Source organism: Poecilia reticulata, chromosome 1 (genome assembly GCF_904066995.2).
Source record: "Poecilia reticulata chromosome 1, P_reticulata-male-v2, whole genome shotgun sequence".
Taxonomy (NCBI): Eukaryota; Metazoa; Chordata; class Actinopteri; order Cyprinodontiformes; family Poeciliidae; genus Poecilia; species Poecilia reticulata.
Genome location: NC_088830.1, coordinates 34,262,903 through 34,290,233, shown reverse-complemented (window position 1 = coordinate 34,290,233; position 27,331 = coordinate 34,262,903). Strand labels below are relative to the sequence as shown.

Here is a 27,331-nt window from a genome sequence, read left to right as displayed (position 1 = left end):
ATTTAATTTTGAATGTGTTATTTAGGGTAGAGAAATCCAGAAAGTTAAGTCCACCTGATTCATAATTATTCATAATAACAGTTTTTTTGATATAGTGTGTACGATTTTTCCATATAAAATTAAGAAGCATACGATCAATATCTTTACAGATTTTGTTGTCTAAATGTAAGGGGAGAGCAGCATATGTCAGTCGGGATAATCCTTCTGCTTTAGTAATCAACACTCTTCCTTTTAGAGATAAGTCCCTCTGAAGCCACTGGTTTAGTTTATTTTTGGTTTTCTGTATAATTGGTATCAAATTAGAGGAGCATCTTAATTTCTGGTCTTTAGAGATTAAAATTCCTAAATATGTAACTTCTTGTTTAACAGGAATATTGCAAATATCGTTAGTATGACAATCCTTTATTGCAAGCAATTCACATTTTTTTAAATGTAAACATAAACCGGAGGCCTTGGAAAAAGTATTGATCACCTCTAAGGCCAGAGGGATCTGGTTTGCATTCCTTAAAAATAGTGTAGTGTCATCAGCCAGCTGGCTGATTATGAGCTCTTTATTAGCTATGCCGATTCCTTGTATGGCACTGTTGGAGACATGAGTGGTAAGGATTTGAGAGCAAAGTAAAAATAAATATGGTGAAACAGGACATCCTTGTCGAATACCACGTTTTAGGATAAATCTAGGGGTGGAGCCGTTTGGCAATTTAATAGCACTATTGCAATTGGAGTATAATGTTTTGACAGCGTTACAAAAAAACGGGCCAAAACCAAATTTTTTTAAAGATTGAAAAATGAATTGATGTTCGATTGTGTCAAAGGCCTTATAGAAATCCAGGAAAAGAATAAAACTCTCATCAGGCACCAAATATGAATAATCAAGTAAGTCTAGAACTAGTCTAAGCCGCCCTAAATCTCGTCAGCGACAATAGGCGAGAGCGGCCATGAGGGTCTATCCTTATGTTATGTCTATGGTGGCAACACCTGATTCATGATCCCTGGCCACGCCCACATTCTGGCCACGCCCCCTTCGGTTTGTCATGTGACTTCAAGGCGCTCTCCTCTTCCTCAGAATGAAGAACTCTGCAGTTCTGGGTTCTGATTGGCCGCCCATCGCCGAGTTCCTGCTCAGGTACGACTCACCTGGCCTGAGCGTCTGCCGCCGTGGCTCCTCCCTCTTATGATGTCACCATGTGCCTACAGGTACAGGGCGAGCGGGTCTGCGGGTCAGACGCTGCCAACCGGCCAGTCCCAGCAGAACCAGAACCTTCCTCTGACCGGACCAGGCCGGTTCAGAACGCTACACGCCTTCAGAGCTTCAGACGCCCTGATTCTGGTTCCGACCCGTTCCTGTGACGAACTGAGGCGGCCATTTTGGTTTCCTGGCATGAAGAAGCGGTGTGATGGTTGCTATGGTGACGCCCGCCCTCAGCAGATCGGACCGATCAGGACCAGCGGATCAAATATGATGGAATATTTGTGGGGTTGACCTTTGACCCCAGCCAGGTCGTTTCTTCCAGTTTATGGAAATAAAGCCCAACATTGATTTAGAAGTTTTTATTTATTCATGTCATCAGGATGAGAAAATTATATTTATCATTTTAATCAAATGAAAAATTATTCATTTGTGACTCGGGGAAACGGCGCCGCCTGCTGGTCAAACATGGAAACACAGGACTCTGGGCCCTACAGGTTTAAACTGGAAGGGTCGGAACCGGGTCAGAACCGGGTCGGAACCGGGTCAGAACCGGGTCGGAGCTCCAACCACAACATTAGCTTCAGTGGAAATGTATCAGGGGTCTGAATACTTCTGATCCGTCTGTTTCTGACAAGCTTCTAAACTTCCTGGACTCAAGCCGGACCGGGACCAGACGCGGACCGGTACCGGAACCCGCACCAGGACCAGAGTGCGGGTCAGCGCCGCAGCCGGAGGAAGAAGGCGTGGCGGCACTCGCTGCTGTCCACTGGGTAATATTTATCGTAGAAGTCCAGGATGTACTCCTCGGCCTTGAAGCCGAACTTCTGGTACAGCAGCATGGCCGGGTTGCTGGCCGACACGTGGAGCGTCACGTCCTTCCCCATGCACGTCTGAAACACACAGGTCACACACAGGTCACACACACCTGTCCCGGCAGTGTGTGGGCGCGGCCGGACTCACCTGGATCAGGTGGTAGATCATGAAGGTGCCGATGCCGGCGCGCCTCCACTCCGGGTGAACCAGCAGGAAGGAGATGTACGCCTCGCTGTACTTCACGTCCGGAACCATGAACCCGAAGCCCACCACCACCTTCCTGTAGAGCGCCACCACGCTGAAGTCCGGGTACTGCAGGCACTCGGACAGGTCCACACCTGGAGGGACACGCCTGAGGTCAGAGGGCGCCACCGCAGCAGCAGTGGCAGGTGGGGGCGGGGCTACCTGGCCAGAAGCTGTCATGGCACATGGCGTTGACCGAGGGGATGTGGTTGGGCCGGACGTAGCAGTAGTCGATGGGAGCGTCGGGTTCTGGGGTCCAGTCCGGATCCGTCCTGTGGGGAAACGCCCGGATCTCAGCCAGGAGGCGGAGCTTCAGGGGGCGGGACTCAAAGTCCCTCCTGAGGAAGAGATGGACAGGTGAAGAAGAGACGGAGAGACACAAGGTCCAGAACCAGAGTTAAGGACCAGGGCCAGAACCGAGTGTTCCTTATAGCAGGGATAGTTAGCCTCCTGACCACTAGGGGTCCCCCACAAAAATGTGTTTTTAATACAAAAAGGCCCGTTTTGTTGCCCCGTCACTAATAAAATGAATCCTATCGTTGTTTTCACTTGTTTATAGCAGTGAGTTAAATGTTCTCCCTCCCTGACCAGAAAGCCAGCGTCCATGTTTAGTGACCTGCTTAGCGCCGGACGCTGACGGTGTCTAATAGCGGTCAGTAGAGAAAGAGATAATAACCAGCTGCCCAAAAAATAATAAAACGGGTTTAAAAAAGAACGACGAGAAGAAAGGGAGTCCATCTGAAAGCGTTTTTCTTCAAGAGGTCGGTGGCTATCGACCTGTTAGCAGTCTGTAGCTAAGCTAACTAAGCTGTTAGCCTCTATTTGGCCAGGATTTAATCAGTATAGCAAAAATGTTTACCGAGATATTTAAAATACATTTAACTTGTTTGTTTTAATGGCCTTAACAGCAGCAGCTGTGATGACATGCTAGGCTAGTTAGCTCCTGGTGAGTCAGGCTGAGCCATGCTAGGCTAGTTAGCTCCTGGTGAGTCAGGCTGAGCCATGCTAGGCTAGTTAGCTCCTGGTGAGTCAGGCTGAGCCATGCTAGGCTAGTTAGCTCCTGGTGAGTCAGGCTGAGCCATGCTAGGCTAGTTAGCTCCTGGTGAGTCAGGCTGAGCCATGCTAGGCTAGTTAGCTCCTGGTGAGTCAGGCTGAGCCATGCTAGGCTAGTTAGCTCCTGGTGAGTCAGGCTGAGCCATGCTAGGCTAGTTAGCTCCTGGTGAGTCAGGCTGAGCCATGCTAGGCTAGTGAGCTCCTGGTGAGTCAGGCTGAGCCATGATAGGCTAGTTAGCTCCTGGTGAGTCAGACTGAGCCATGCTAGGCTAGTTACCTCCTGGTGAGTCAGACTGAGCCATGCTAGGCTAGTTAGCTCCTGGTGAGTCAGGCTGAGCTAGGCCCAGATATGTGGCTAATGGCAGAACGGAGGGAACAGTTTGGGTTTCCAGGTTTGCTCTGGGTTTGTCCAGAAATCTGTTTTCATTACTTTCAGATGAAGATGTTCATGTTTATGAAGTTATAAAGTTACGTTAGGTACCAGTCTGTCCTTGTTTTTTATATTTTAAGAGTATTGGGGGAATTATTTGATATGAATTTATGCACCAGAGAACAGAGAGACTCAGACTGCTGCATGTGTGAACGGCGGCTGGTTCCGGACCTGATGAAGGGCTTCAGGATCCGGGCCGTGTACGGACTCTTGATGTTCTGGTCCAGACCGCCCTCGGCTCCCATCAGGCGGTGCCAGAAAGACACGGAGCGCTGCTGGACCGGCCGGCTGGACACGCTGGTCTGTAGGGACAGAGACGGGTCAGAGCCGGTCGGACCCAGCTGAGGTTCTGTCCCGCCATCAGGAGGTTCTGACCTGGAAGCGGTCCAGAATCCGCTGCTCCTGGCTGCTGGTGCAGTACTTCCCTTTAGCCCCGCCCACAGGCCGTGGCTCCGCCTCCTGTGTGCCATAGATCCCTCCCACCAGGCTGAGCGCGGCGCTGACGGCGCGGTCAATGTCCAGCAGGGGGAGCCCTCTCTGACGCTTGGCGTGGCGGACCAGCAGCTTCCTGCGGAGGCGCTTGGCATGTGGCGTGACGGCGAGCGCCAGCGGGCAGCCGTCCAGCCGCCGCAGCAGCAGCCGCTCGTCGTACAGGCTGAGGGCGGAGACGACGGGCCGCGGCGCGGCGCCGTCCGGTTTGTCCTGAAGGTTCATCCTGCGACGCTCTGCCACCCGCCTCTCAGGGGGCGGAGCCTCACCGCAGCCCGCCGGATGCTCGAAGTGGGCGTTGTCTTCCTCACTCTCAGATTCCCGCTTGATCAGAGTCTGCGGGGGGCGGAGCTTCTTCCGGCTGGCGCTGGGCGGGGGCAGGTACTCCATCCCCGGGTCGATCATCCCCTCCGTCTCCAGCTCCTCATCATCTGTGGGTGGAGCCAGCGGTCAGGAAGTGACGTCTGCGCCGACATCAGCGGTGGGCGTACTCACCGTGGAACAGCGCCTGCGGCGGCATGGCGTCGGGTATCAGGTCGGCCTCCGACAGCAGGCTGGGCGTGGCCGAGTGGGAGGCCGGAGTCCCCGGCCCGGAGAAGTCCGGTGACGGTGAGAGCGAGGGGCTGGTGAGCGGCGTCCGGTCCGACGAGCTGAGCGAGGAGAAGTCGACGACCTCGCCGCGCTCCAGCACCAGGTCCGGGCGGCGAGCGCTGCTGCGGCTCACACCCAGCTTGACGGGCGTGGAGGAGGCGCTGCGGTCGGCGTAGCCTCCGCCCGCCGCCTCCTTCTGGGCGCGCCGGATGTCTTTGGCCTCCTGCGTGCGGCTGCGCTTCTCCTTCAGCTGCATGGCGTTCTCCACCGGGTTCCTGGCGCCGCGCTTCCGCAGGCCCTCCACCGTGATGATGGGGTCCAGGGGCGGCCGGGCCGCTGCGGCGGAACCACAGGTCAGGGGGCGAGGCTCACTCGGCCGGTCGCCGGCGCGCCGCCGCTCACCTTTGGTCTTGGTGCTGGCCTTGTCGCCGTCCGGCCTCAGCGTGGGGGGGCGGTTCTGGACCAGCTTCCACCAACCCGGCTCGCCGAACTCCTGCGCTCCGGACCGGAAGAAGGCGGGGCTTCCGACGGACAGGCAGCCGGCCACCGTGCTCCACCAGGTAGACGTCTTCTTCCTGCCGACATCAGGGCAGCGCCGTCATCCGGCCGCAACAGTACAGGAACTGCACCATATATGGACAGGGCCTCTTCCTGCGGCCAGGTCTGGGAGGGAAACTCACCTGTTCCCCAGCAGGAAGTTCCAGTGTCGACCAATGAAGGCGCAGATGTCCTCCTTCCACCTGAAGTAGCCCTGCCGCCCCGTTCCCTCCAGAGACAGGTTGTACATGGCCAGCATCACCACCTGCACACAGGAAGCCGTTTCTACCTGCAGGACAGGTGTGCTGCTGCTGAGGGGGCGGGGCCTTACCTGCTGCCAGGTGAGCCTCAGCCTCTCGAAGCTCTCCTTGCCGTCCTCAGAACAGTTGCAGCACAGGAACTTGAAGAAGTTGTCTCCCTTCAGGTAACTGGGCTGGTCGCCGCGGAGCTGACCTGGAACCAGAACCGGGTCAGGATGCTAACCTGCTAGCAGCAGAGCTAACTGGTAGCTTAGCACTTTTGCTAATGTTGAACTTTTTTAGTGATCTTAGCTCCGAGTTTATTTGTGTGGATAAATTCTAAAGTGATAATTTCCTGGGATGGTTTGAAGTTTTAATTCTATGAGAAGCTTGACGTTAATATTCATGCTCTTATTTTGAAGGGATTCTTTTCCCCCTCCCAATATCTTTATTTTACAGCAGAGCAAGTCGGACAGCAGAGCTCTGATTGGCTCACCTGCAGGGACAGCAGGGCTCTGATTGGCTCACCTGCAGGGACAGCAGAGCTCTGATTGGCTCACCTGCAGGGACAGCAGAGCTCTGATTGGCTCACCTGCAGGGACAGCAGAGCTCTGATTGGCTCACCTGCAGGGACAGCAGAGCTCTGATTGGCTCACCTGCAGGGACAGCAGAGCTCTGATTGGCTCACCTGCAGGGACAGCAGGGCTCTGATTGGCTCACCTGCAGGGACCCACTTGTGGCAGCGGTCGCAGTAGAAGGACATGTCCTCGCAGGCCCAGCCGCCATCCGCGTCCTCGCCCAGGTCGCTGGTCAGCGAGTCTCCGCTCTGGTCATGTGACAGGTCCTCCTGGTCCTCCTGGTCCTCCGACTCCACGATCAGCAGCGTCTCCCCCTCTACCTCCCCCTCCTCCAGCCCCGCCGCCGCGCCGCCGCCGTCCATCGCCTGCAGGAGAGACGCCTGGATGGGTCACGTGACCTTTAGACCCTGAACCGGGTCAGGACGTCCTCAGGGTCTTTTTGAGGTGAGCGTACCTGGCTCAGGTGTCCTGTGGGTGGAGCCTGTCCTCCTGGCCCCGCCTCTCCTCCTCCAGCTGCCGGGTCAGAACCTTCTGCTCCTCCAGCAGGTTCTGCTGCTTCCGCTGCAGCCGGTCCAGATCCCGCAGGACGCCCTCACGCAGACGCTGCACAGAACCGGGACCGGATCAGAACCAGGACCAGATCAAAACCAGAACCGGAACCAGGACTGGATCAGGATCAGAACCAGGATCAGGACCGGATCAGAACCAGAACCGGTTAGAGTTTTACTGATGGGGAGAACCAGACTACAACCAGAGTTATGACCTTTGACCTGTAGAGGTGGACCTCTGGGGTTCAGCTGCCTTTGACCTCTGACCTCTGGCTGGTAAGTTTTCCTGCTGGCAACCATCTGATGAAGTGGACCGGAACCAGCGCTTTCTCCCGGGTCACTGATAATTCGCTCATTAAACCACAGAACCAGCCGAACCCTGAGGGTTCTATCTGAACCGGATCGGCTCTGGACTTTACCTCTACAAGTCTGTATCTGAACCCGGTTCCGCCACCTGGTCGACCTGGTCCGGCCCGGTCCCGGTCCACTTACCTCCCTGTCCCAGGCCTGCTTGAGGTGGACCCCGGCCACCGAGCTGACAGTCAGAACCACAGAAACCGTCAGAACCACCTTGGAGGCCGTAGACATGCCTCTGGGTCGCTGCAGTTAGCACGAAGCTAACAGACGCTGCTACCGCTACTTCCGCCTCTTCTTCTTCTTCTGCGGAGTTGAAGTGAAGTGACCCCTGCCGGTGGAGCGGGGTAATGCCAGTGGGTTATTTAGCAAAAATAACAGAAATGTAAAAAACAATGTTAAAGTGAACACATCAGTTCTTTAATGGTTTTATTTTCAGATGCTGAAATGTTGCAATATATTATTTAAAGACTATGAAGGAAAGTTTGTGATGAGAAAATGTTGATTTATGCACTTTGCAACTAATAAAATTTGTTTGATACTGTATTGGTTGAACCAGGTAAGGTAATTTTATCTATATAGCACATTTTCAGCAACAAGGTAATTCAAAGTGCTTTACATGAGTTACAAGGAAATACAAACCAAAGGAAAGAAAACTAATCTAATGTTGTTCTAAAGTATGTTAACTAAGTGCTGCTGTTCAGGGTGGCTAAGTATTTATTTCCATTTCTAAATAGCGAAACTCTACAAGTTTCTGATAAAATAAGCTAAAGAGCGACTGATCTAAATCCTTTTCTGGGTTAAAAGTGATGTGAACTAAGCAGTGATGGTCCAGTTAAATATTTCTGGATTCCAAAGTTCGTTATTCTGTTTAATGTTGATCTAAATGCTCCACAGATTCAAGGGGCGAAAGCCAAAGATGATCCGGTTCTGGACCTGAACCACAGAGGAGAACAGCCCTGGTTCTGATCCATTCTCAACCATCTCATCCACATGGACAGGATCACATAGGGCAGGGAACCAAAAACAGAACCAGGACCGGACCAGGACCGGATCAAAACCAGGACCAGGACCGGATCAGAACCAGGACCATCGCCTGTTCTCCAAGGCGGCCATGTTGATCTGAATCGTCTCCATGAGATTCTCTGTCTGTGCTGCGGGTCACTTTATGCTTGTCTAGTTAAATCTGGTTTTAGACCCACCAGATCTTCCTCCTGCATCACCTTCATCACTCCGATCATTTTTGACTGTCAGCTCGGTGGCCGGGGTCCACCTCAAGCAGGCCTGGGACAGGGAGGTAAGTGGACCGGGACCGGGCCGGACCAGGTCGACCAGAGGAACCTTCATCACTCCGATCATTTGCTCCAAGCAAAGATTCAACATTTACATTAGAAACAACTAAATACCGACTGTGAGAGACACCTGTCCAGCAGAGACACCTGTCCAGAGAGACACCTGTCCAGAGAGACACCTGTCCAGCAGAGACATGTCCAGAGCGGTTTGGATCAGCTGCTTTATTGATCATGGAACATAAATAGGACAAAGGTTCACTGTACATCCGGAGAGCAACGTAAAAATAAATACAGCAATAAATAAAGCCTGACATGAAGCGCCGTGTTCGCCTCAAGCGGTGCAACGCTATTTACACTCATCATCATCATCATCATCATCATCTTCATCACGGGTCACTTCCTGCAGCAACGCTTAAAAAACTAAGAAAAGCAGAAAGTGTGGCGTTTAAAAACCTTCCAGCTTCTTCTTCTGTAACACAGTTCGGTATCAAACACTTCAATCAGCAAGATACAAAAATATCACACAGCCGGTCCACCTGCGGTCCAGCTCAGAACCAGAACCCAGCGGCCCGGATCATCTGCATCCGGCGAGACCCAGAAGAGTCCGGAGGGTTCTGGAGGTTCTGACCCGGATCCTCTGCAGGTTCTGCTTCCTGTGTTACAATCGGGGCCGAGGAGACGCAGCGACACGACACAGAGGCGGCAGGTTCTCCAGCGTGCAGCCGCCGCCAGGAGGGGGCGCTGCAGCTTTCATGTCCAGCTCAGTGTCTCACACACACACACACACACACACACACACACACACACACACACACACAGATGTAAACATGAACTCAGGAAAAACAAACACCTGAAACTTCCCGTCGTTGCTCCGCCTCAGGTGGTTTCCCGTTACCATGGAAACCACCATTGGCGCTCATCAGCTCAACGCAGTAAAACATGGGCATCGTTGTCTGAATGGACCGGTTCTGGTCTGAAATGCAAACTGTGAATGAAGCCACAACCCAACTGGACCGGGTTTGGTTCTGACCGGGCCGGCACCGGACCGGGTTAGAAGAACCAGTAGTGAAGCTGTGGTTCTGTTCAGATCCGGATGATGCTGGACCAGGCTGGCCGGTTTAAAGGGCCGGTACCACATTTCTGCGTCGTCTCAAGTTATGAAATGTTACTTTGCAGTTGAAGGTTTTGAAACTGGGCCTGTTTCTTTAAGAAGCTGCTGCTCTTTCGGACCCTCCGCCTCCATCAGCACGTCGCTCCTCCATTAAGACTTTCAGTGTTGTTTTAAACATGAGAGTCCAGGCAACACTGCAGGGATGTCAATGATGTGGGAACAACACCAAGACCACATAATGCAGCTGATTCTCAGGATCCCAGACAACTAAAGTGGATCAAACTGGAGTTTTAGGAGAAAAGGTAAAGTTTCAGGAATACCAGCCAGTAGGGGGCGGCCCAGAGCCCGGCTGCAAAGGAAGTTTGGCTGGAGCAACTACTGCCATCTGGTGGTCAGGTTGGAGACAGCAACCATTTAAATACCTGTGCTGGCTTAATGAGCTCACCTGTCTGACGGGGAACAACCCAGTCCAGCATCACTGGGATCGACTGGGATCGACTGGGATCGTCCCGATCCTCAGGATCCATCCCTGATCCATCATCAGAACCACCCAGGAACAGAGGAACCAGAACCGGTTCTGTTACCTGGAGACGTGCTGGACTGTACGAAATGAATGCTGGAGAGCAATCAGAAACACACACACACACACACACACACACACACACACACACACACACAACAAAACGTTTCCCTTGAGAGTCCAAACACAACAAAACGTTTCCCTTGAGAGTCCAAACAGCATCAGGCATCGGACCGGATAAAAAGCGCTGCTCTTCCATGTCTCCGGACATCCGAGCTCTCTGCCGCCGGAAGAGTCCGAGAGTCTTGAAGGAGTCGAAGCTACGCTACCGACACCAACGTCCCGTTCCCTTATTCACAACTTAAGGTAGTCCAGGTGAGATAATCCGGGAGGGGAGGATCTGGACGGACAAGCTGCTGACAGACAGAGGAATCCGGGCGAGTTTGTTCCTGTGATGAATGAAGTCACCACTAGGTGGCGACGTCACGACATGCAGCAAGAAGCTCGGCGGGTCGACAGCAAACCAAAAGGATGTGCAGGACAGACGTGGGAGTTTTGGGAACAGAAGGAAGGTGGGGCCGTTCTGCGTTAGCGAAGCTTCCACGGCTACGGGATCGGACGGCTCAGCGGCCCGACGCCGTCGTTCCTCAGACGGATCAGGAGTCGATGGGGATCAAGACACGAGTGCGAACAAACGGAAACCAGCCCAGGCACAAGTTGGACCCCACCCTCACCAGGATAACGGACGACAGTTTGGCGTTGTGGGTATGTACAGTGACTTCCTGTGGAGGGCTGGATGGTGGCGATCCGGCGCCGGCGTCAAAGGTCAGGGTCGAGTCTTCAGGCTGAGGGGGGCGGGGCTAACCCAGCCACACTACCGTCTGAGTGCGAACGGTGAATCTCCAGTTGGCCTTACTGGTAGCTGTGGTGTGGCTAGTTCCGCCCCTTCCTCTAGCTCCGCCTCCAGCTACTGGTGGACCTCGTTGGCGATCAGACTGTCCTCCCCCGACTGGAAATCCGCCTCGTTGATGCCGTTCCCTCCGTTCAGCATTTCCTCGTCCTGCGACGAGCCCCGGTCCTCCTCGCTGCTGGCGCCGCCCGGCTCATCCGAGTTCGGATCCTGCAGCACCTGGGCGATGTACATCTGCTGCTGCGGCGCCACCTGCTGCCGGACACACAGAACCACAGCTGGGTCAAAGCAGGACGGTTCCTGACCCGTTGGCGTACCCAGGTCTGGTCAGAACCTGGTAGGAAGACTCACCTGAGACTTGCTGCTTGGAGAGGATGAAGAGCGAGCCGGTCGTCCGTTCTTCACGGCGTCCACCTCGCTCTCCTTTGTGTCGATCTGAAACGGAAACGCTGGCCAGTGAGACGACCAATCAGCAGCAGCCGGCCGGCCTCTCACCTGCAGCCAGACTCACCTTGTAGTTGTGGGCGCTCAGGTACTTGAAGTGTCCAAAGCAGACGTGGGACAGACAGACCACGATGGTGACCACAAGGACCACCAGCGTGAACATGGAGGTGGGCGTATCGAAGCCTGGGGATGGAGGAGGCAGAATCACACAACTGGGCCTGGTGCCAGGACCAGTCATGGTTCCGGAAACCGGGTCCTGGTACCAGGTCCTGGTACCATGACTGGTCCTGGTTTCAGAACCGGTCATGGTACCAGGACCCGGTCATGGTACCAGGTCCTGGTACCATGACTGGTCCTGGTTCCAGAACCGGTCATGGTACCAGGACCCGGTCATGGTACCAGGTCCTGGTACCATGACTGGTCCTGGTTCCAGAACCGGTCCTGGCACCAGAACCTGGCCAAACCGGGTCCTGGTTCCAGAACCGGTCCTGGCACCAGAACCGGGTCCTGGTACCAGGTTCTGGCACCAGAACCGGGTCCTGGCACCAGAACCGGGTCCTGGTTTCAGAACCTGGCACCAGAACCGGTCTCCCCTGCAGAACCTGGGGTTGCTCACTTGTGCGGACGGTGGAGAAGAAGAGCAGCCAGAAGAGGCAGAGGATGGGCGCGGCCACCACCTGAGTCACTGCGGCTGAGTGGATCTTCTTGTCCAGCTTGGACGGCAGGTAGGCGTAGTACATGTTGTACCTGTCCACCAGGTGTTTCAGCAGCATGTACATGAGACCTGGAGGAACAGCAGAGCTGAGTTACCTGCTCAGGTAACCACCTGCTGATGGACGTGCTGCGTACTGACCAAAGGGGACTATGATGGGGCAGGTGATGCTGTAGGCCATCACCACCGTGAAGACGTTCATCATCCAGGCGTACGCGGCGCCAAACTGGAACTCGTAGGCCTGGTGCTGCAGAGACAGAGTTACAGTCAGAAGGGACGCCCAGGACCAGGTGTCCACCAGGTGTCCAGCTCCGTCTCCTACCCTCTTCACGTTGCGGCGGTCGGCGGCGGAGCGGGCCAGGCACAGGCGGATCATGTACATGAGCAGGCCGGGGATCCTCAGCAGGTCCATGGCGTTCCCGATGAAGGCCGAGGCGATGACGTAGTTGACGAAGAACGCTCCGTTATCCGGTAGGAAGACGCACCTGAAGACAAAATCCTGTGACTGGCTGATCGGAAGGATGAAAACCCAACCAGCCTCAACGCTCCCGTCCTGTTTCTGAACCCGCTCCGGTTCCGTCCGTCTTTCACTGAATCTCAGCTGCTCACAGTGGTTCTTCCTCATTGTGTTTGCTTACAAATTCAGGTCTAGACTCTGTTTCCAAGTCTTTGTCTTGCTGAGGAGAAATCCTGGTTCTGGTCCCGACCCGTAAAAGTCTGATATTTTTCATTCTTGGTGAAGTTTTGGTTTTCACCTGAATGTCCTCAGTTATTCTGATCTCACTTCGCCTGTGGATGAGGCGCCAGGCTTTGACTGGATTCTTCATCCAGATGAACCTGGGTTTTGGTGTCTAGACTTTAATTCCCTTCTGGTTCCGGCTCAGGTCCAAACTCAGACCACATGCGCCCCCTGGTGGGAACCTGCTGCGGTTTGTGCTGATCGGTTTACAAACAGAGACAAAGCGACTTACTCAAATCTGACTTTAGCGTCATCCAGGAACTTCTTATCGAACAGCCAGCGGAAGAAAACATCCAGACTGTGAAGACAGAGACAGGATTCAGTGCAGCGGAGCGGACCGGCGCCGCGGCGCCACCACAGGTGCCACCTGCCCACCTGCTGAGTCCAAGAGACGGCAGCAGCAGAACCATGAAGATCAGGAAGGTGTAGCATTTGTGCATGGTGGTCCTGTTTTCTCCAGACCTGCAGGAACAGACAGAGGAACCGGTCAATACCCGCCATGGTTCTGGTTTCTGTCCCCGCTCCAATCACCGGAACACCCAATCCGGACCGAGCCGGGCCTCGGCGACCCGACCCCTGGTTGGTGCCAGACATGTGAGGAAGAGGCTGAGAGGAAGCAGCGGTACCTGGTCCAGTGAGCCTCAAAGAAGGCAGAGTAATAGACGATGGTGGGCAGCAGAGCAGAAAAGGCCCAGAGCAGCAGGGTGGGGAAGAACTGAGTGATTATGGGGTTCTGTCCAGAAGAAAACACAGAGTCAGAACCAGAGCAAGACCAGAACCAGAACCAGAGTAGAACAGAGATGGCCCAAAGAGCGGCTCAGAGGAACACAAACACAGGGCGGTTCTGCTTACGTTCAGATACTCCACAGGCTTGGTGACGTTGAACTTGTCCATGGTGGAGATGATGATGGCCGGCGTCGTGAGGAAGAAGAGCAGGATGAAGAGGATGCAGTTGATGATGAAGCAGCGGATCCACCAGGAGATCCCGCCCAGCGACAGGTGCTCCCTGCAGGAAGGGACCGCAACACGTCAGCAGGCAACGCAGCCTCGGGTCTGTGGGCGGGGCCTGGGGGTGGAATCTGGGGGTGGAGTCTGGGGGCGGGGCCTGGGGTGGAGTCTGTGGATGGAGTTTGGAGGCGGAGTCTGTGGGCGGGGCCTGGGGCGGGGTCTGTAGGTGGAGTCTGGGGGTGGGGCCTGGGGTGGAGTCTGGGGGCGGAGTTTGGAGGCGGAGTGTGTGGGCGGGGCCTGGGGGTGGAGTCTGGAGGCGGAGTCTGTGGGCAGGGCCTGGGGGTGGGGCCTGGAGGCGGAGTCTGTGGGCAGGGCCTGGGGGTGGAGCCTGGGGGTGGGGCCTGGAGGCGGAGTCTGTGGGCAGGGCCTGGGGGTGGAGTCTGGGGGCGGAGTCTGTGGGCAGGGCCTGGGGGTGGAGTCTGGAGGCGGAGTCTGTGGGCAGGGCCTGGGGGTGGGGCCTGGAGGCGGAGTCTGTGGGCAGGGCCTGGGGGTGGAGTCTGGGGGTGGGGCTTGGGGTGGAGTCTGGGGGTGGGGCTTGGGGTGGAGTCTGGGGGCGGGGCCTGGGAGTGGAGTCTGGGGGTGGGGCCTGGGGTGGAGTCTGGGGGTGGGGTCTGTGGATGGAGTCTGGAGGCGGAGTCTGTAGGTGGAGTCTGGGGGTGGGGCCTGGGGGTGGAGTCTGTAGGTGGAGTCTGGGGGTGGGGCCTGGGGGTGGAGTCTGTAGGTGGAGTCTGGAGGCGGAGCCTGGGGGTGGAGTCTGGGGGTGGGGCTTGGGGTGGAGTCTGGGGGTGGGGCTTGGGGTGGAGTCTGGGGGCGGGGCCTGGGGGTGGAGTCTGGGGGTGGGGCTTGGGGTGGAGTCTGGGGGTGGGGCTTGGGGTGGAGTCTGGGGGTGGGGCTTGGGGTGGAGCCTGGGGGTGGAGTCTGGGGGTGGAGTCTGGAGGCGGAGTCTGTAGGTGGAGTCTGGGGGTGGGGCCTGGGGGTGGAGTCTGTAGGTGGAGTCTGGAGGCGGGGCCTGGGGGTGGAGTCTGTAGGTGGGGTCTGGGGGCGGGGCCTGGGGGTGGAGTCTGTAGGTGGAGTCTGGAGGCGGGGCCTGGGGGTGGAGTCTGTAGGTGGAGTCTGGAGGCGGGGCCTGGGGGTGGAGTCTGTAGGTGGAGTCTGGAGGCGGGGCCTGGGGGTGGAGTCTGTAGGTGGGGTCTGGGGGCGGGGCCTGGGTACCTACCAGCGGACGTTCTGCGGGTCCGGTGCGTACGTCACGCTCCAGTTGTGAACATGGAGGACTTCGCTGAACTGAGAGGAACACGGCTCCTGGCGACAACGACAACCCTGAACCTGGCAGGCGTTGAAGTCCTTCAGGATGCTGTGGAGGAAGGGGGCGGAGTCAGAGAGGAGGGGCGGAGTCAGAGAGGAGGGGCGGAGTCAGAGGAGGGGGGGGAGTCAGAAGCATGAATGGCCAAGGCAGAGAGAAAGACATTCAATGTGAGTAATAACAGTAATCTAAGTGAATGGATGAAATGATTTTGATGTAAAATCTGAGCTGTGCGTTGCGTCAGCCTCACATGGCGGTCATGGCCTCGTTCTGGAAGGTGACGAAGGCCATGCCCAGCGGCTTGGTGTGGACCTTCTCCTTCTCCTTCCTGTACTCCTCCTTTAGCTTGGCCTCTCTCTTGGTGTAGTAGCTCACAGCTTCTTCCTGTAGGGGAACCAGACGCGTTAACGGGTCTGAACCCAGCAGCTGCTGACGAACGAGGGGTCGGAGGTCACCTCCTCGCAGCCGGCGATGGCGCAGCAGCACAGGTGTCCGCAGGGCTTGGGGTTGATCATGGTGGGAACGTGCTCCTTCGCCATCAGGTCGGTGAAGAACTTCTTACTGCGCTCCGTCTTCTTCCTGCACCCAGAAAACGTCCTGAATGCTCCGGCAACAGGCCCCGTGACCCGGGACCGACCCGGACTCACCTCTCAGCGCTCAGCGCCATCAGTTTGGCCACGTTGTAACAGATCCGAGCCTCCAGAACCACACAGTTGTCGTAGGCCTGCCTGCGGAGCAGCATGGAGGGAAGTTAGCTCAGCTGCTGCTGGCCGGCTGCTGCTCATTACAGTAACACTCACTCAAAGTGCTGCTTGATCTGACTCTCATCAGCATACTTGGAGATGCCGTTTATGAATAAAGTGCGTTTCACCTGCAAGACACAACCCTGGGATTACTGGCCCAGCAGACGTTCTCAGAACCAAGTGGATCAGATGCAGCGCCGCCTGTCCTACCAGATCATCCTCCTTGTAGTGCATCTTAGACGTGTGTCTCCTCATGCTGTAGACCGTCAGCAGCAGGTACATGAAGGCAAAGGTCGTATGGAGCCACAGCAGCTTGGTCCTGGAGACAAGAGCCGGTTCAGTTTGTCCACTCAGGTCCTGTTGGGCTGATGCTCCCTCTGCTGGCTGCCATGCGACGCTGCAGCTGTCACCCTAACCCTCTGTGGAAAGTCTCTAAGCCGAGCTAGCTGCTTCCTAAAACTTGTCCTTGTAAACAAGGCAAAGATTTTCTTCCAGTTCCAGTATCCATGCTAAGCTAGGCTAACGTTTAGCCTGTGTTTGAGCTCTTCATGCTAAGCTAGGCTAACATTTAGCCTGTGTTTTAGCTCTTCATGCTAAGCTAGGCTAACGTTTAGCCTGTGTTTTAGCTCTTCATGCTAAGCTAGGCTAACGTTTAGCCTGTGTTTTAGCTCTTCATGCTAAGCTAGGCTAACGTTTAGCCTGTGTTTTAGCTTTTCATGCTAAGCTAGGCTAACGTTTACCCTGTGTTTTAGCTCTTCATGCTAAGCTAGGCTAAATCAATTTGAAATCTTGTGCTTCATTTGTGGGTTATGGTCAAACTTCTTGATGAAAACATGCAGACGAAGGTGGAAGCAGACTGAGCCCGGCCTCGTCTCCACTCACTCTGACTTCAGGTTGGCGATCGTGGTCCGTCCGAAGCTGTAGGCGTTGTTCTCTGCAACAGACAGACATGACAGCAAGTGAAACCTTCCCGTTCCCACAGGTCCGACTGTTCCAGGCCAAAAGCTGGAGGTTGAAACGACGTCAGTTTCGGGAGTGAGAATTCACCGGAACCTGGTTTCTACGGTCCAGACTCGGGTCACAACACTCAGCATCTACAGACCGGATGGGAGTGAGTCCAGGTCCAGCTAAAACCACCAGCTAGATCACATGTAGAGCGGCGCAGAGCAGCCGCCGCCTTTACCTTCTTTGGAAGGAGGTCCAGGAGCTCCCTGGCTTAGGAAAGCATCTGCACTGATAATTCTGACTACAACCAACCAGAAACAGATGGAGAGCATCATGAAGGGAATCCTGCAGACCACAGTCTGTCCTCAGCTGGAGCGCTTACCCAGCAAGTCACCGGAGAAGTTCACCGGCAGGACGATGCCCACGGAGAGGACGCCGACGACGACCAGAAGGCCGATGATGTGGCGCTGGAAGGACAGGTAGTGCACGGCGTCCTCGCCGCACTTCTCACGGATCTCCTCGTCCCTGGAGCATCGACGAAGGAGACACACCTCAGACCTTCAGATCAGACATTTCCAAAGACAAGCCGAGAGCCAGACTTACTTTATTCTGAAGATGGCCGTGAGCCAGGAGCAGAAGCCCTGCAGGAGAAACCAGGCTGGTCAGAACCAAAACCCGGAGCAAGAAGAGCAGCGGCAAAGAACAGCATCATTTCATTTCAGGACATTTCCATCACAAGAAAGACAAAAGCAAGCGGACGAGGGGCGGAGCGGCGTGCCGCAGCGTGCTGCAGCGGAGCCCGGTGCTGCAGCAGAGCCCGGTGCTGCAGCAGAGCCCGGTGCTGCAGCAGAGCTGCAGCAGAGCCCGGTGCTGCAGCGGAGCCCGGTCCGGTGCTGCAGAGCCCGGTGCTGCAGCGGAGCCCGGTCCGGTGCTGCAGAGCCCGGCTGTGTTTCCAGGCACATCGTCCCCCTTATGGCACAACCCAGCGGCCATGTTGTCTTCAGCTCATCGAAATGCTAGATATATATCAAATATCGTTTAAACTAATAGCAATTCTTTAAATGCCTCGTACTGGGCCGCCGTCTCTTTAAGCTCCGCCTCCAGGACGGCATCCAAACATGGCTCCTCTAACTGCTAGCACATCGTCTGGAGGAGCTGCGCCTCGAAGGCGGGGCTAGGTCCACCCGGGCGTTTTGCAGCTGTTGCCATGGAGATTAAAGAGGATTTCTCAAACGTGACAGAATCAAAGCAGCATTTCCTTCATCACCAGAAACTGTAACAACTGAAAACCCAAATGTTCCTCAGGCCTGCAGCTGTTTGTAGTGTGTCTTTGACCCTCTGAAGGTTTTCGCAGCTCCTGTTGATCAGTGCAGATTTGAAATGTTTCACTGAAACGTGAGGTTCAGCTCCTCACGCCGGCTCCGAGCCGCCGGAGACGTGTCTTTGTCCCATTTGTCCCCTGCAGCTAAACGTCTGCGGCCGACAGGCTGGCCACTGACTGCCTGCTCGTTTAACGATGAGCATCTCCTCGGACTGGACGCGGCTTCCACACGCCACCGAAAGCCGAACTTAACCCGCTCATTTTAGACCCATCTCTAAACTACCGTTTTTATCTAAGGGTTTAGAGGACATTGTTTTTAGAGGACATTCCTAGAGGTGGACACAGAAACGGCCTGGCTGGGTCTGTACTGGTCTGTGGTTCGATAGCACCACATCCTTTCCTTGGTCTGCAGGGTTTCTGTTCATCTTGATCTCTGTTCCTCTGTGGCAGCAACTCTAAATTATGGAGAACCTCAGGGTTCAGTTTTAGGTCCCATTCTATTCATTTTCTATTTGCTGCCTCTTGGCATATCTGGAAGAAATTCTCTTTTCACCGTTTGCTGATGATGTGCAACAGATTAAAGCCAAAGGATGAACCAAAGTCTCTTCACTTGAAAAATAAAACTCTGTTTGGACAAAAGAGCCTCACTAGTCAACAGGTAAAGTTCTCTGTCGCTTTGCTCCTTTTATCTTCTGTTAGGAAGCTCAGTGGGCTGAGGTCAGAGGTCAGGGCGGGACCAGGACCCCATGGGCTGAGGTCAGAGGTCAGGTCTGACGGTTTGAACCGGATCAGCAGCCGAGCTGTCGCTTTTCCATCGTCTAGCAACGGTTAAGTCCAGCCTTCATCACTACGCAGCTCATTATGGCCATGTGGACCCGTCCTCCTCCCTGCAGCGTCTCCAAATGCTGCAGCCAGACTTTTAACTGAACCACAAACCAGAGCACACGACTAGCTTCTTATCGGACTGGTTTTAAAATCCTCTCATTGGTTTACATGGCCTAGATTCAGCTTTAAATAACAAACTGCTCTTAAATATTCCCAGATCCAGCTGCTGCCACTGCTCCTGACCTGTGGAGCGATTCCATCAGCCGCTTCATTTTTGTTCTTTAGCTTTTCCACAAGGCCTGACATGGTAATTTACGGTTCAGCACTTTGCTGCACTTGATATTTGTTTTTAAGATCAAAAAGTTAATTTTACATGACATGTAAAACTACTTAGATTAGTTTCTAATGTTTTTGCTGACAATATTTTACATTAATCTGCTTATCTATATCCGATGCTAAGCTAAGCTTGTTGTTACAGTATTATGCTAAGCTAGGCTAACAGTTTCCCTCTGTTTGTAACATTATTCTAAGCTAGGCTAACCATAGCTTAGCATAATACTTTATGCTAAGCTAGTGTAACTCAGTGCTAAAAACACAAGTAAAAAATGAATAGATGTTGATTTAATATCTTCTACAACGAGATTAAAAAGTATAAATAGATTTCATATCTTATTCTACAATAAGAGTTAAAAAGTAATAAAGCTAGAAATAAGTTAATAAATATGTTTATATAGATAAAAAGTGCTAAAAAACTGAAATATGCCTTTAGTGATTGTTTTTAGTGACGGTAAACAACCAATAGCTGACGCAGTCTGATTTCACATCAGCCAATCAGATTGATTGTCCCGCCCCTTTAACCGCGTTACTGGATTTTGCTCAGATTGCGTCAGACACGCTGGACAGCGCAGAGCTGACGGCTGTTTCCGCTAACAGCCTGGACGATTGTGTCAAATGTGATGGATAAACAGTTTGTGAGCGTTTTTTTTTTTGTTCCGACTGCAGCGACGTGAACCTCCGAGCGCTGAGGAGGGAGCTGGAGATCGTCTGGCCGAAACTAGCGCTCATAAATCGGATCAACCTTGAGCTAAACGCCGCTTGCTCAGCGGATATCCGACTCGAAACCAACTTCACTGCAGTCGGTAACACAATAAAACCACCGGGATGAAGTTGGTTTTGGTCTGATGGCAGCGACCGACTGACCCTGAACGCCCCACAACGTCTGACGCAGTGACGTCTGACGCAGTGACGCTGGTCCAAAGCTCCATTGGCCAATAGCAGAGGAGCAGGAAGCTCCTCATTAGCATAACGATGCAGCAGAAATGCAGCGCATGTTTAGGAGATGAAAAGAAAATATACTTTACTTGACGGAAACTCGTGTAAGGAAAAGGAAAAACTAAATATATATTTATGCTTTTATTTCTTATTATGTCGGTTTTGGTCCGCCATGCAGTTCATGCATCGGAGAAATAATCAAATGTTGATGACATTTGAGGACATTTTTTAAATGTTTTTGTGGAATCCTTTATGCGGCCCGACCTCAGTCTCTGCCTCCAGCGGCCCGGGGTGAATAGAGCTCGAGACCCCTGGTTTACAGCATTATGCTAAGCTAGGCTAATGGTTTCCCTCTGTTTACAGCATTATGCTAAGCTAGGCTAACTGTTTCCCTCTGTTTACAGCATTATGCTAAGCTAGGCTAATGGTTTCCCCCTGTTTACAGCATTATGCTAAGCTAGGCTAACGGTTTTTCCCTGTTTACAGCATTATGCTAAGCTAGGCTAACGGGTCCAGTCTGTACTGAAGGCTGAGTTTTACAGGCGAACATGACAGCAGGGAAACTAATCGGACCCCAGAATAAGATCAGAACCTGGAGGAAACTCCAAGAAGGCTGTTAAACATCTGAAGATTCAGATGATGGTGAGGAGGAGGAGTGATGAAGACGTCCTTACGTTGTCTCTCTGGTCGAAGTCCACAGAGCTGGACACCGAGGTGAGTCGTTCGTAGCGATCCGGAGTCTCCGAGTGCATCGCTGAGGCAACACTGCAAACAGACGGGAAGGAGCCAGTTAGCATGTAGCTGCCTGACCTTTGACCTCTATGCCTGAAAGTTGGTTCCCTCAGACTGACACGAGGATGGAGACACAGATGGAGGTGCTTCAGGGTCTGAGACCTCAGGACAAACAGCCCCAAAGGGACAGGAACTAAGACTGCGCCCCCTATAGGCCGACCCCAGATTTAACGATGAAGATGTGGATCAAATTTCAGACGAATGAAAACATGAAAATGTTGAGCTAGAAGTTTAAAAGTTCACCAAAAACATAAAGAAATTCAGAAAACCTTTCCAGATAGGCCCCGCCCCCTTCCCTGCTGTGAGCAGATGTACAGGGTTTCCTGACCGCGCTTCCAGGGACCCACCTGCAGGAACCATAAACTCCTTGGCGCCCCCTAGTGTGGAAGCTAGCAGGCGGGTTCTGAGTTCAGACATGATCTACCCGGTTCTGACTCGGCCCAAGGCGCACTGAGGTCTAACCTACTGACTACCACGGGGTCACCACGGGGTCACCACACACTGAGCTGCAGCAGCAGCCGTTACCTTTTCACCGGCTCATAGTTATCTGTGTCTCGTCTGCGGCTGAGTTAAAGATGGAGAGAGGAGCGCAGCGTTAGCTTCATCACACACACATACAGAGTACGGAGGGTTAGCAGGGCCAAAAGTCACTCCACTCATTAGTGAGCAGAACGTCTGATAGGACGAGAAGGAGCCAGATGTGCTAGTAGACCAATCAGAGCGCAGCATCCTGTTAATGGAAGCAGCAGAAGGAGGAGGAGGAAGAGGAGGAGGAAGAGGAAGAGGAGTTAACGGACAAACCAAACAGCCGACATACTATTCCTGCTCCTCCAGGTCGCTGAAACGCTTCTTCAGTCTTCAAGAAGAAAAAACAGGAAGATGAGGAAAAGTTACTGAATCTCCCGCTTTTCCAGACGTTCCTGATCCTCAACCCAGTGTTTACACTGCATCAACCCAGCCACCAGGGGGCGCCGCTGAGGCCACAGGAACCAGTCACTTCCTGCTTACCTGTCTGCATCTGTGACCAGCGCCAGGCGGCCATAATCCCACGCAACCTTCCTCAGGATGGAGAAGACGAAGAGCAGCACCTGAAGAAAAACAGCATAATGAAGAAGAGCATGTAGAGATGAAGATGGAGCTACATGTAGGTCATCCAGATTGAACCCTTTTCCTGCTCCAAAGTTGGCTAGTTTTCAGCTGAGGGTATTTTTTCACTGCATTCTGTGCAACAACCAGCTGAGAACATGGAGCCATTTGCTCTGCTTGTAATTAACACAAATGCAGCTTTTCTAGCATATTGTCACATTTAACTGATCCAACCACAGAAACACGCTTCCCTCGCTGAAACCAACAGAGCAGCATTTCAGAATCAGAAGCTGACATCCACCACCTGCTAACGGCTCTGCTAATGCTGTGCTAACGGCTCTGCTAATGCTGTGCTAACGGCTCTGCTAGTGCTGTGCTAATGGCTCTGCTAATGCTGTACTAATGCTGTGCTAATGGCTCTGCTAATGCTGTGCTAACGGCTCTGCTAGTGCTGTGCTAATGGCTCTGCTAGTGCTGTGCTAATGGCTCTGGTAATGCTATGCTAACTGCTCTGCGTACACTCAACCAACAGCTCTGCTAATGCTGTGCTAATGGCTCTGCTAGTGCTGTACTAATGGCTCTGCTAATGCTGTGCTAATGGCTCTGCTAATGCTGTGCTAATGGCTCTGCTAATGCTGCGCTAATGGCTCTGCTAGTGCTATGCTAACTGCTCCGCTTACACTCAACCAACAGCTCTGCTAATGCTGTGCTAATGGCTCTGCTAGTGCTGTGCTAATGGCTCTGGTAATGCTATGCTAACTGCTCTGCGTACACTCAGCCAACAGCTCTGCTAACGCGCCGCTTGGTGTAGCGTCGACAGGCTCACCAGGAAGCACATGAAGTCCAGGGCGAGCACAGTGGGCACGCCCCCGAACGGCAGCCCCTGCAGCACCGTGCTGCGGATGCGGGCCGAGTAGCAGTAGTCTTTGGATTCATCGTCGGCTGTACAGTTTTTCTGTTCGCTGCAGGCCGGGCTGCTACCCACTGACTCCATGGTGACAATCAGCGCACTGAGCATGCTCACTGCCACATCCTCGCTGGGAACCTGAAGAAGAGAGACCAGAAGTTTGGGATCTGGGAACGTGCCTCTGGATTTCCAGCAACATCTACAAACAGCAGGCTAACGGTAGCAGGCTAACGGTAGCAGGCTAACGGTAGCAGGCTAACAGTAGCAGGCTAACACACATAGATAGTGTGCATAGAGACATACTCGGGCTGAGCAATATGGCTTAAAAATAAAATCACTTCTTTTTCCTCCAAATTAAATATTTTAAAGTTATTTTTAAAAGATGTTCTTTTATTTTGATCACTCCTTCTGTGAGTTGACCTGAATTCATCTGTAAAACAGGAGTTCTGGAAACACGAGGCGTGGTGAAAGTTTCAGCTTCAAAATCAGAAAATGTGATAAATTCATTCACTAGATTTATCACCCAGCCCTGGAACATGGATATCCCTCAACAATAACCCTGGAACATGAATATCCCTCAACAATAACCCTGGAACATGAATATCCCTCAACAATAACCCTGGAACATGAATATCCCTCAACAGGAGCTAAAGACCTGCTACGTTTTCACATCTTTAGATGGAGGAGGGGATGTTCTGACCCGTCGGACAGGGGATGTTCTGACCCGTCGGACAGGGGATGTTCTGTCCGACGGGTCAGAAACAGACTGCAGCCGACAGAACCGGTTCTGATCCGCTCTACTGACCCGTTTCAGTCCAGTTCTGGAGACGAACAGAAGGTCTTAGAGGTTCTGGTTCTGTCTCCTATTGAATTGATCCTAAATGAATCCAGTAATAGATTATGGATTAACGGATCATTCAGGGGTTGCAGGTTCGATTCCCGGCCTGCTCCTCTCTCATTTCCTGTCCAATCACTGGGATAAAGGCACCAGATCCCATAAAACTGAAACAAAATCAAATCAATAACTAAAATAAACATTTAAAATAAAAATATTTATTCTGAACTTCACTTTCAGCTTCACATTCTGGAAATAATCTCCCATTAATCGGTTTAGCATCCAGCCAATCAATAAACAATAATATGTATTGATTGCAGACGGAGGTTCTGATTCTGGAATAAAACCTGCAGAACCAACCAGCTGATTGTTGGACCGATTCATCGTCAGCTGCAGCTCCGACCTTCATCCGCTCTGGACTCCAGGAGGGAAACCGGGTCTGAGCAGCAGAACCGGGTCAGAACTCTGGGAGCTCCCAGAGTTCTGACCCGGTTCTGAGAGGAGTTTGGATCCAGAATGGAGGAATCAGCAGGTTATTCCAGGGATTTGATCCATTTGGGTCCAGATTCGGATCAGAATCGGTCTCAGAGAGACGTTTGAACTTCAGAACTTTTGGCCAGGTTCTGCTGACAGTCGGAAGTTCTACCGGTCCCGTTCTGACGGGCCGTTGGGTCTGGTTTTACAGCGGGACCCGCATAAACCGCTTCCTGTTTCGGCTCCTTATCGTTATCTGCCGGCTGCAGCCGATCCACCTGGACCAATCAGGAGCCGGGCTTGGGAGGGGGCGTGGCCTGGACGATGAGTCATGCTGCCGCGGCGCCATGGCAACGGGGAGAGAGGCCGGGGGGAGGGGGGCCCGGGGGGAGGGGGGGCAGGGAGAACCCTGCTGGTTCTGGAAGCAGAACTTTTATGGATCTCCTTCAACTGCTCCAGTAAGAACCGGAACCAACCGGAACCAACCAGAACCAACCGGAACCAGATCCAAACTGAACCAGAACCAAACTGAACCAACCAGAACCAGATCCAAACTGAACCAGATCCAAACTGAACCAACCAGAACCAGATCCAAACTGAACCAGATCCAACCAGAACCAGATCCAACCAGAACCAGAACTGAACCAGATCCAAACTGAACCAACCAGAACCAGATCCAAACTGAACCAGAACCAGATCCAAACTGAACCAGATCCAACCAGAACCAGAACTGAACCAGATCCAAACTGAACCAACCAGAACCAGATCCAAACTGAACCAACCAGAACCAGATCCAAACTGAACCAACCAGAACCAGATCCAAACTGAACCAGATCCAAACTGAACCAGATCCAGATCCAAACTGAACCAACCAGAACCAGATCCAAACTGAACCAGATCCAAACTGAACCAACCAGAACCAGATCCAAACTGAACCAGATATCTTGCAGCGGCCGAACAGAACCGCTGGAGGTCCATGGATCCAGTCGGATTTCTCATCCTGAAGTTGCGCCTCAGACGCTTTAGCACAATATGCATCCATCTTCTAACACCTGGTCCCTCAGTGGGTCAGGAGCTGCTAACGTCCAGCTGACGATCCAGGCGAGAGGCGGGGTCACCTGGACGGGTCACCTGGAAAGGTCACCTGTCCAGGTGACCCGTCTGTCGCAGGGCAACACAGAGACACACACCTATATTTAGACAGGCCAATGAACCTGACAGTCATGGTTCTGGACTGTGTGATGAAACCGGAGAACCTGGAGAAAACCCACCATGCAGGGAGAACATGGAGACTCCATGCAGGAAGACCGGGAATCGAACCCAAGGCAAGGCTGCAAGGCAGCAGCTCTACCCACTGCGCCACTGTGCAGCCCTGTAAAACTAAAGAAGTCCGCTGTTTCGGTTTCGGCTTTTGCGCTGGTTTCATCAGCGTTGCGCTCAGCGATACTTCAGTGCTGCCCTCCGATAACCTGCAGGTCCAGCGGTTCTGTTTTTAAATCGGACCGGAACCACGATCCTCCAGAATGTGGCAGTTATCGATCAGCGGCTTCGATATGAAAATATTGGCGGCCTCTGGAAACAGTTCATGTTTAAAAACTGGATTCCCTGATGCTGAAACGCCTCGCTGGAGCTCAGATCGCTGAACTTTCACCAAGTTTCTCTCCTGGCGCGTCTGCAGGTGCTGACACTGGTACCAGCTCGGAACCAGAACCGGTCCATCACCAGGTCCAAGCTGTGAAGTGACGGCTGAACGTTCACTGGTTTATTTCCAGCTGAACTGGACATATTCTGAAACAGCTGCAGCTCGTGTTGGACCGGGATCAAACACCGAACCGAGCCTCCGGTTCCAGGCCTGACAGCCTTTCACTCACTGACCTGATTTCTGCGGGAGCTCCAGCAGGCCGTGCGGGGCCGGACCCGCAGCTAGGCCCGAACCGAACCGGCCCTCCCAGCCAACAAAGCGCATCCGCCACCTGCGTGGATCAGATGCGGACAGGCGCAAGCGCGCGCCGGGCGCGTGCACAGTGCACACATTATGTAACCCCCCCCGCGGCCCCCACCGGGCCGGATGGATGCTGCCGGGCCGCCGGAGAGGCTCCAACCGCGGCCTGGTGGCGCTCGGCGGCCCGCTGAGCGGATCAGGCGGAGCCGCAGCTCAAAGCCAATCATGGAGAATTAGAACAAAGCCGGTACCTGACCATCCGAAGCCGAACCGAACCCCCTCTGCTGCTCCGCTCCGCTTCCAAAACAACCACTAAATGAACAAATCCTCAGAAGTCCCGATGCGCCCGAACCGCGGGCCGCCGCAGCGCCGCCATCCCGCAGAAACCCGCAAAGAGCCGCAGAGCGCTGGATCCACCGCGGGGGATGCTGGGCCGACAGTCCGCTGCGAGCCGCTGCGAGCCGCTGCTCCTCCGCCGGCTGTCCGAGGCAAAATGGAGGCGGAGCGGAGCTGCGGTGACGCGCTGCCGCCAGCAGGGGGCAGAAGGAGCTGACCTTCAGGCTGCGTCTCGCCCTGCGGTTACACAACCGGTCCACGCAGAAGAAGACCTGCTGCTGCTGCTGCTGATGAAATCAGGTCTCCGATCATCTGGACGTCTTATCACGTGACTAAATGAAGGACTTCCGGTCTGACGGGCCGGACCATAGACACAACATGAGGATAGACCCTCATGGCCGCTCTCGCCTATTGTCGCTGACGAGATTTAGGGCGGCCATCTTGGAGCGGTCCACCACTCCACTCTGTTTATGTGTTTAGCAGAATAATGACGTATCAGCGCATTTAATGGATCATAACAGCTTTTTGGTTACTGGAAACCAAATTCAAACATCTATCAAAGCTACATTTACGAACAATTATATTTATTAGTGGGTGATTCTTTTATTGCACCAACATTTTATGTCCCCATGTTTTGCTTACAATTATGTTTTTGTAAAATGTGCCAAATATTTACAACAAAGTATTTTAATTATACATTTAGATGTTTGCCATTATTCAAATATAAATGAAATGCCTTTTAAATAT

At 53.4% G+C, this 27,331-nt stretch overlaps 3 protein-coding genes across 6 annotated transcripts in view; all 3 read right to left on the bottom strand.

Annotated features, from left to right (window-relative positions):
• Nucleotides 1-1,536: 1,536 nt before the first annotated feature.
• On the bottom strand, nt 1,537-6,738 carry kat14 (lysine acetyltransferase 14). Of its 2 annotated transcripts, none has more exons than XM_081612097.1 (10): nt 6,620-6,738; nt 6,308-6,545; nt 5,680-5,801; nt 5,492-5,613; nt 4,716-5,386; nt 4,107-4,651; nt 3,903-4,033; nt 2,411-2,586; nt 2,153-2,343; nt 1,537-2,082 (listed from the first exon to the last, which is right to left on the bottom strand). In XM_081612097.1, exons 2-10 carry the CDS (start codon nt 6,525-6,527, stop codon nt 1,909-1,911), a joined length of 2,352 nt encoding a protein of 783 aa, XP_081468223.1. In that variant the 5' UTR covers nt 6,528-6,545; nt 6,620-6,738; the 3' UTR covers nt 1,537-1,908. The 2 variants fall into 2 exon arrangements, with proteins under 2 accessions (XP_081468223.1, XP_008419162.1); XM_008420940.3 differs by lacking the exon at nt 6,620-6,738 and having other exon boundaries at nt 4,716-5,147; nt 5,214-5,386; nt 6,308-6,527.
• On the bottom strand, nt 6,625-7,387 carry pet117 (PET117 cytochrome c oxidase chaperone). Its single transcript, XM_081612175.1, has 2 exons — nt 7,206-7,387; nt 6,625-6,768 (listed from the first exon to the last, which is right to left on the bottom strand). Exons 1-2 carry the CDS (start codon nt 7,299-7,301, stop codon nt 6,625-6,627), a joined length of 240 nt encoding a protein of 79 aa, XP_081468301.1. The 5' UTR covers nt 7,302-7,387.
• A 1,179-nt stretch (nt 7,388-8,566) lies between these two features.
• LOC103471937 (mechanosensitive cation channel TMEM63B-like) overlaps nt 8,567-27,331 on the bottom strand; it is a 32,294-nt gene continuing 13,529 nt past the window's right edge. The window contains exons 4-26 of one of the 3 annotated variants that reach the window (XM_081612094.1): nt 22,917-23,135; nt 22,013-22,092; nt 21,822-21,860; nt 20,887-20,977; nt 17,398-17,435; nt 17,177-17,319; nt 16,732-16,783; nt 16,060-16,168; nt 15,907-15,977; nt 15,754-15,834; nt 15,562-15,685; nt 15,357-15,490; nt 15,020-15,157; nt 13,648-13,801; nt 13,422-13,528; nt 13,171-13,257; nt 13,028-13,093; nt 12,379-12,541; nt 12,198-12,303; nt 11,961-12,128; nt 11,412-11,527; nt 11,252-11,335; nt 8,567-11,155 (exon numbers count right to left, since the gene is read on the bottom strand). In XM_081612094.1, coding sequence (XP_081468220.1) covers nt 10,958-11,155; nt 11,252-11,335; nt 11,412-11,527; nt 11,961-12,128; nt 12,198-12,303; nt 12,379-12,541; nt 13,028-13,093; nt 13,171-13,257; nt 13,422-13,528; nt 13,648-13,801; nt 15,020-15,157; nt 15,357-15,490; nt 15,562-15,685; nt 15,754-15,834; nt 15,907-15,977; nt 16,060-16,168; nt 16,732-16,783; nt 17,177-17,319; nt 17,398-17,435; nt 20,887-20,977; nt 21,822-21,860; nt 22,013-22,092; nt 22,917-23,135 — 2,568 coding nt within the window. In that variant the 3' untranslated portion in view covers nt 8,567-10,957. The remainder of the gene's footprint in view (nt 11,156-11,251; nt 11,336-11,411; nt 11,528-11,960; nt 12,129-12,197; nt 12,304-12,378; nt 12,542-13,027; nt 13,094-13,170; nt 13,258-13,421; nt 13,529-13,647; nt 13,802-15,019; nt 15,158-15,356; nt 15,491-15,561; nt 15,686-15,753; nt 15,835-15,906; nt 15,978-16,059; nt 16,169-16,731; nt 16,784-17,176; nt 17,320-17,397; nt 17,436-20,886; nt 20,978-21,821; nt 21,861-22,012; nt 22,093-22,916; nt 23,136-27,331) is intronic. The other 2 variants (XM_081612095.1, XM_081612096.1) reach the window with 2 other exon arrangements.

Bases quoted from the DNA above. Each gene is read 5' to 3' on its own strand.
- kat14 (XM_081612097.1), bottom strand. From the start codon at position 6,527: ATGGACGGCGGCGGCGCGGCGGCGGGGCTGGAGGAGGGGGAGGTAGAG. The intron at 5,614-5,679 runs GTAAGGCCCCGC...TCCTGTGTGCAG, and splicing joins TGAGGCTCACCTGGCAGCAG to GTGGTGATGCTGGCCATGTA. The intron at 2,083-2,152 runs GTGAGTCCGGCC...TGTGTGTTTCAG, and splicing joins TGATCTACCACCTGATCCAG to ACGTGCATGGGGAAGGACGT.
- pet117 (XM_081612175.1), bottom strand. From the start codon at position 7,301: ATGTCTACGGCCTCCAAGGTGGTTCTGACGGTTTCTGTGGTTCTGACT. The intron at 6,769-7,205 runs GTAAGTGGACCG...GGTTCTGTGCAG, and splicing joins AGCAGGCCTGGGACAGGGAG to CGTCTGCGTGAGGGCGTCCT.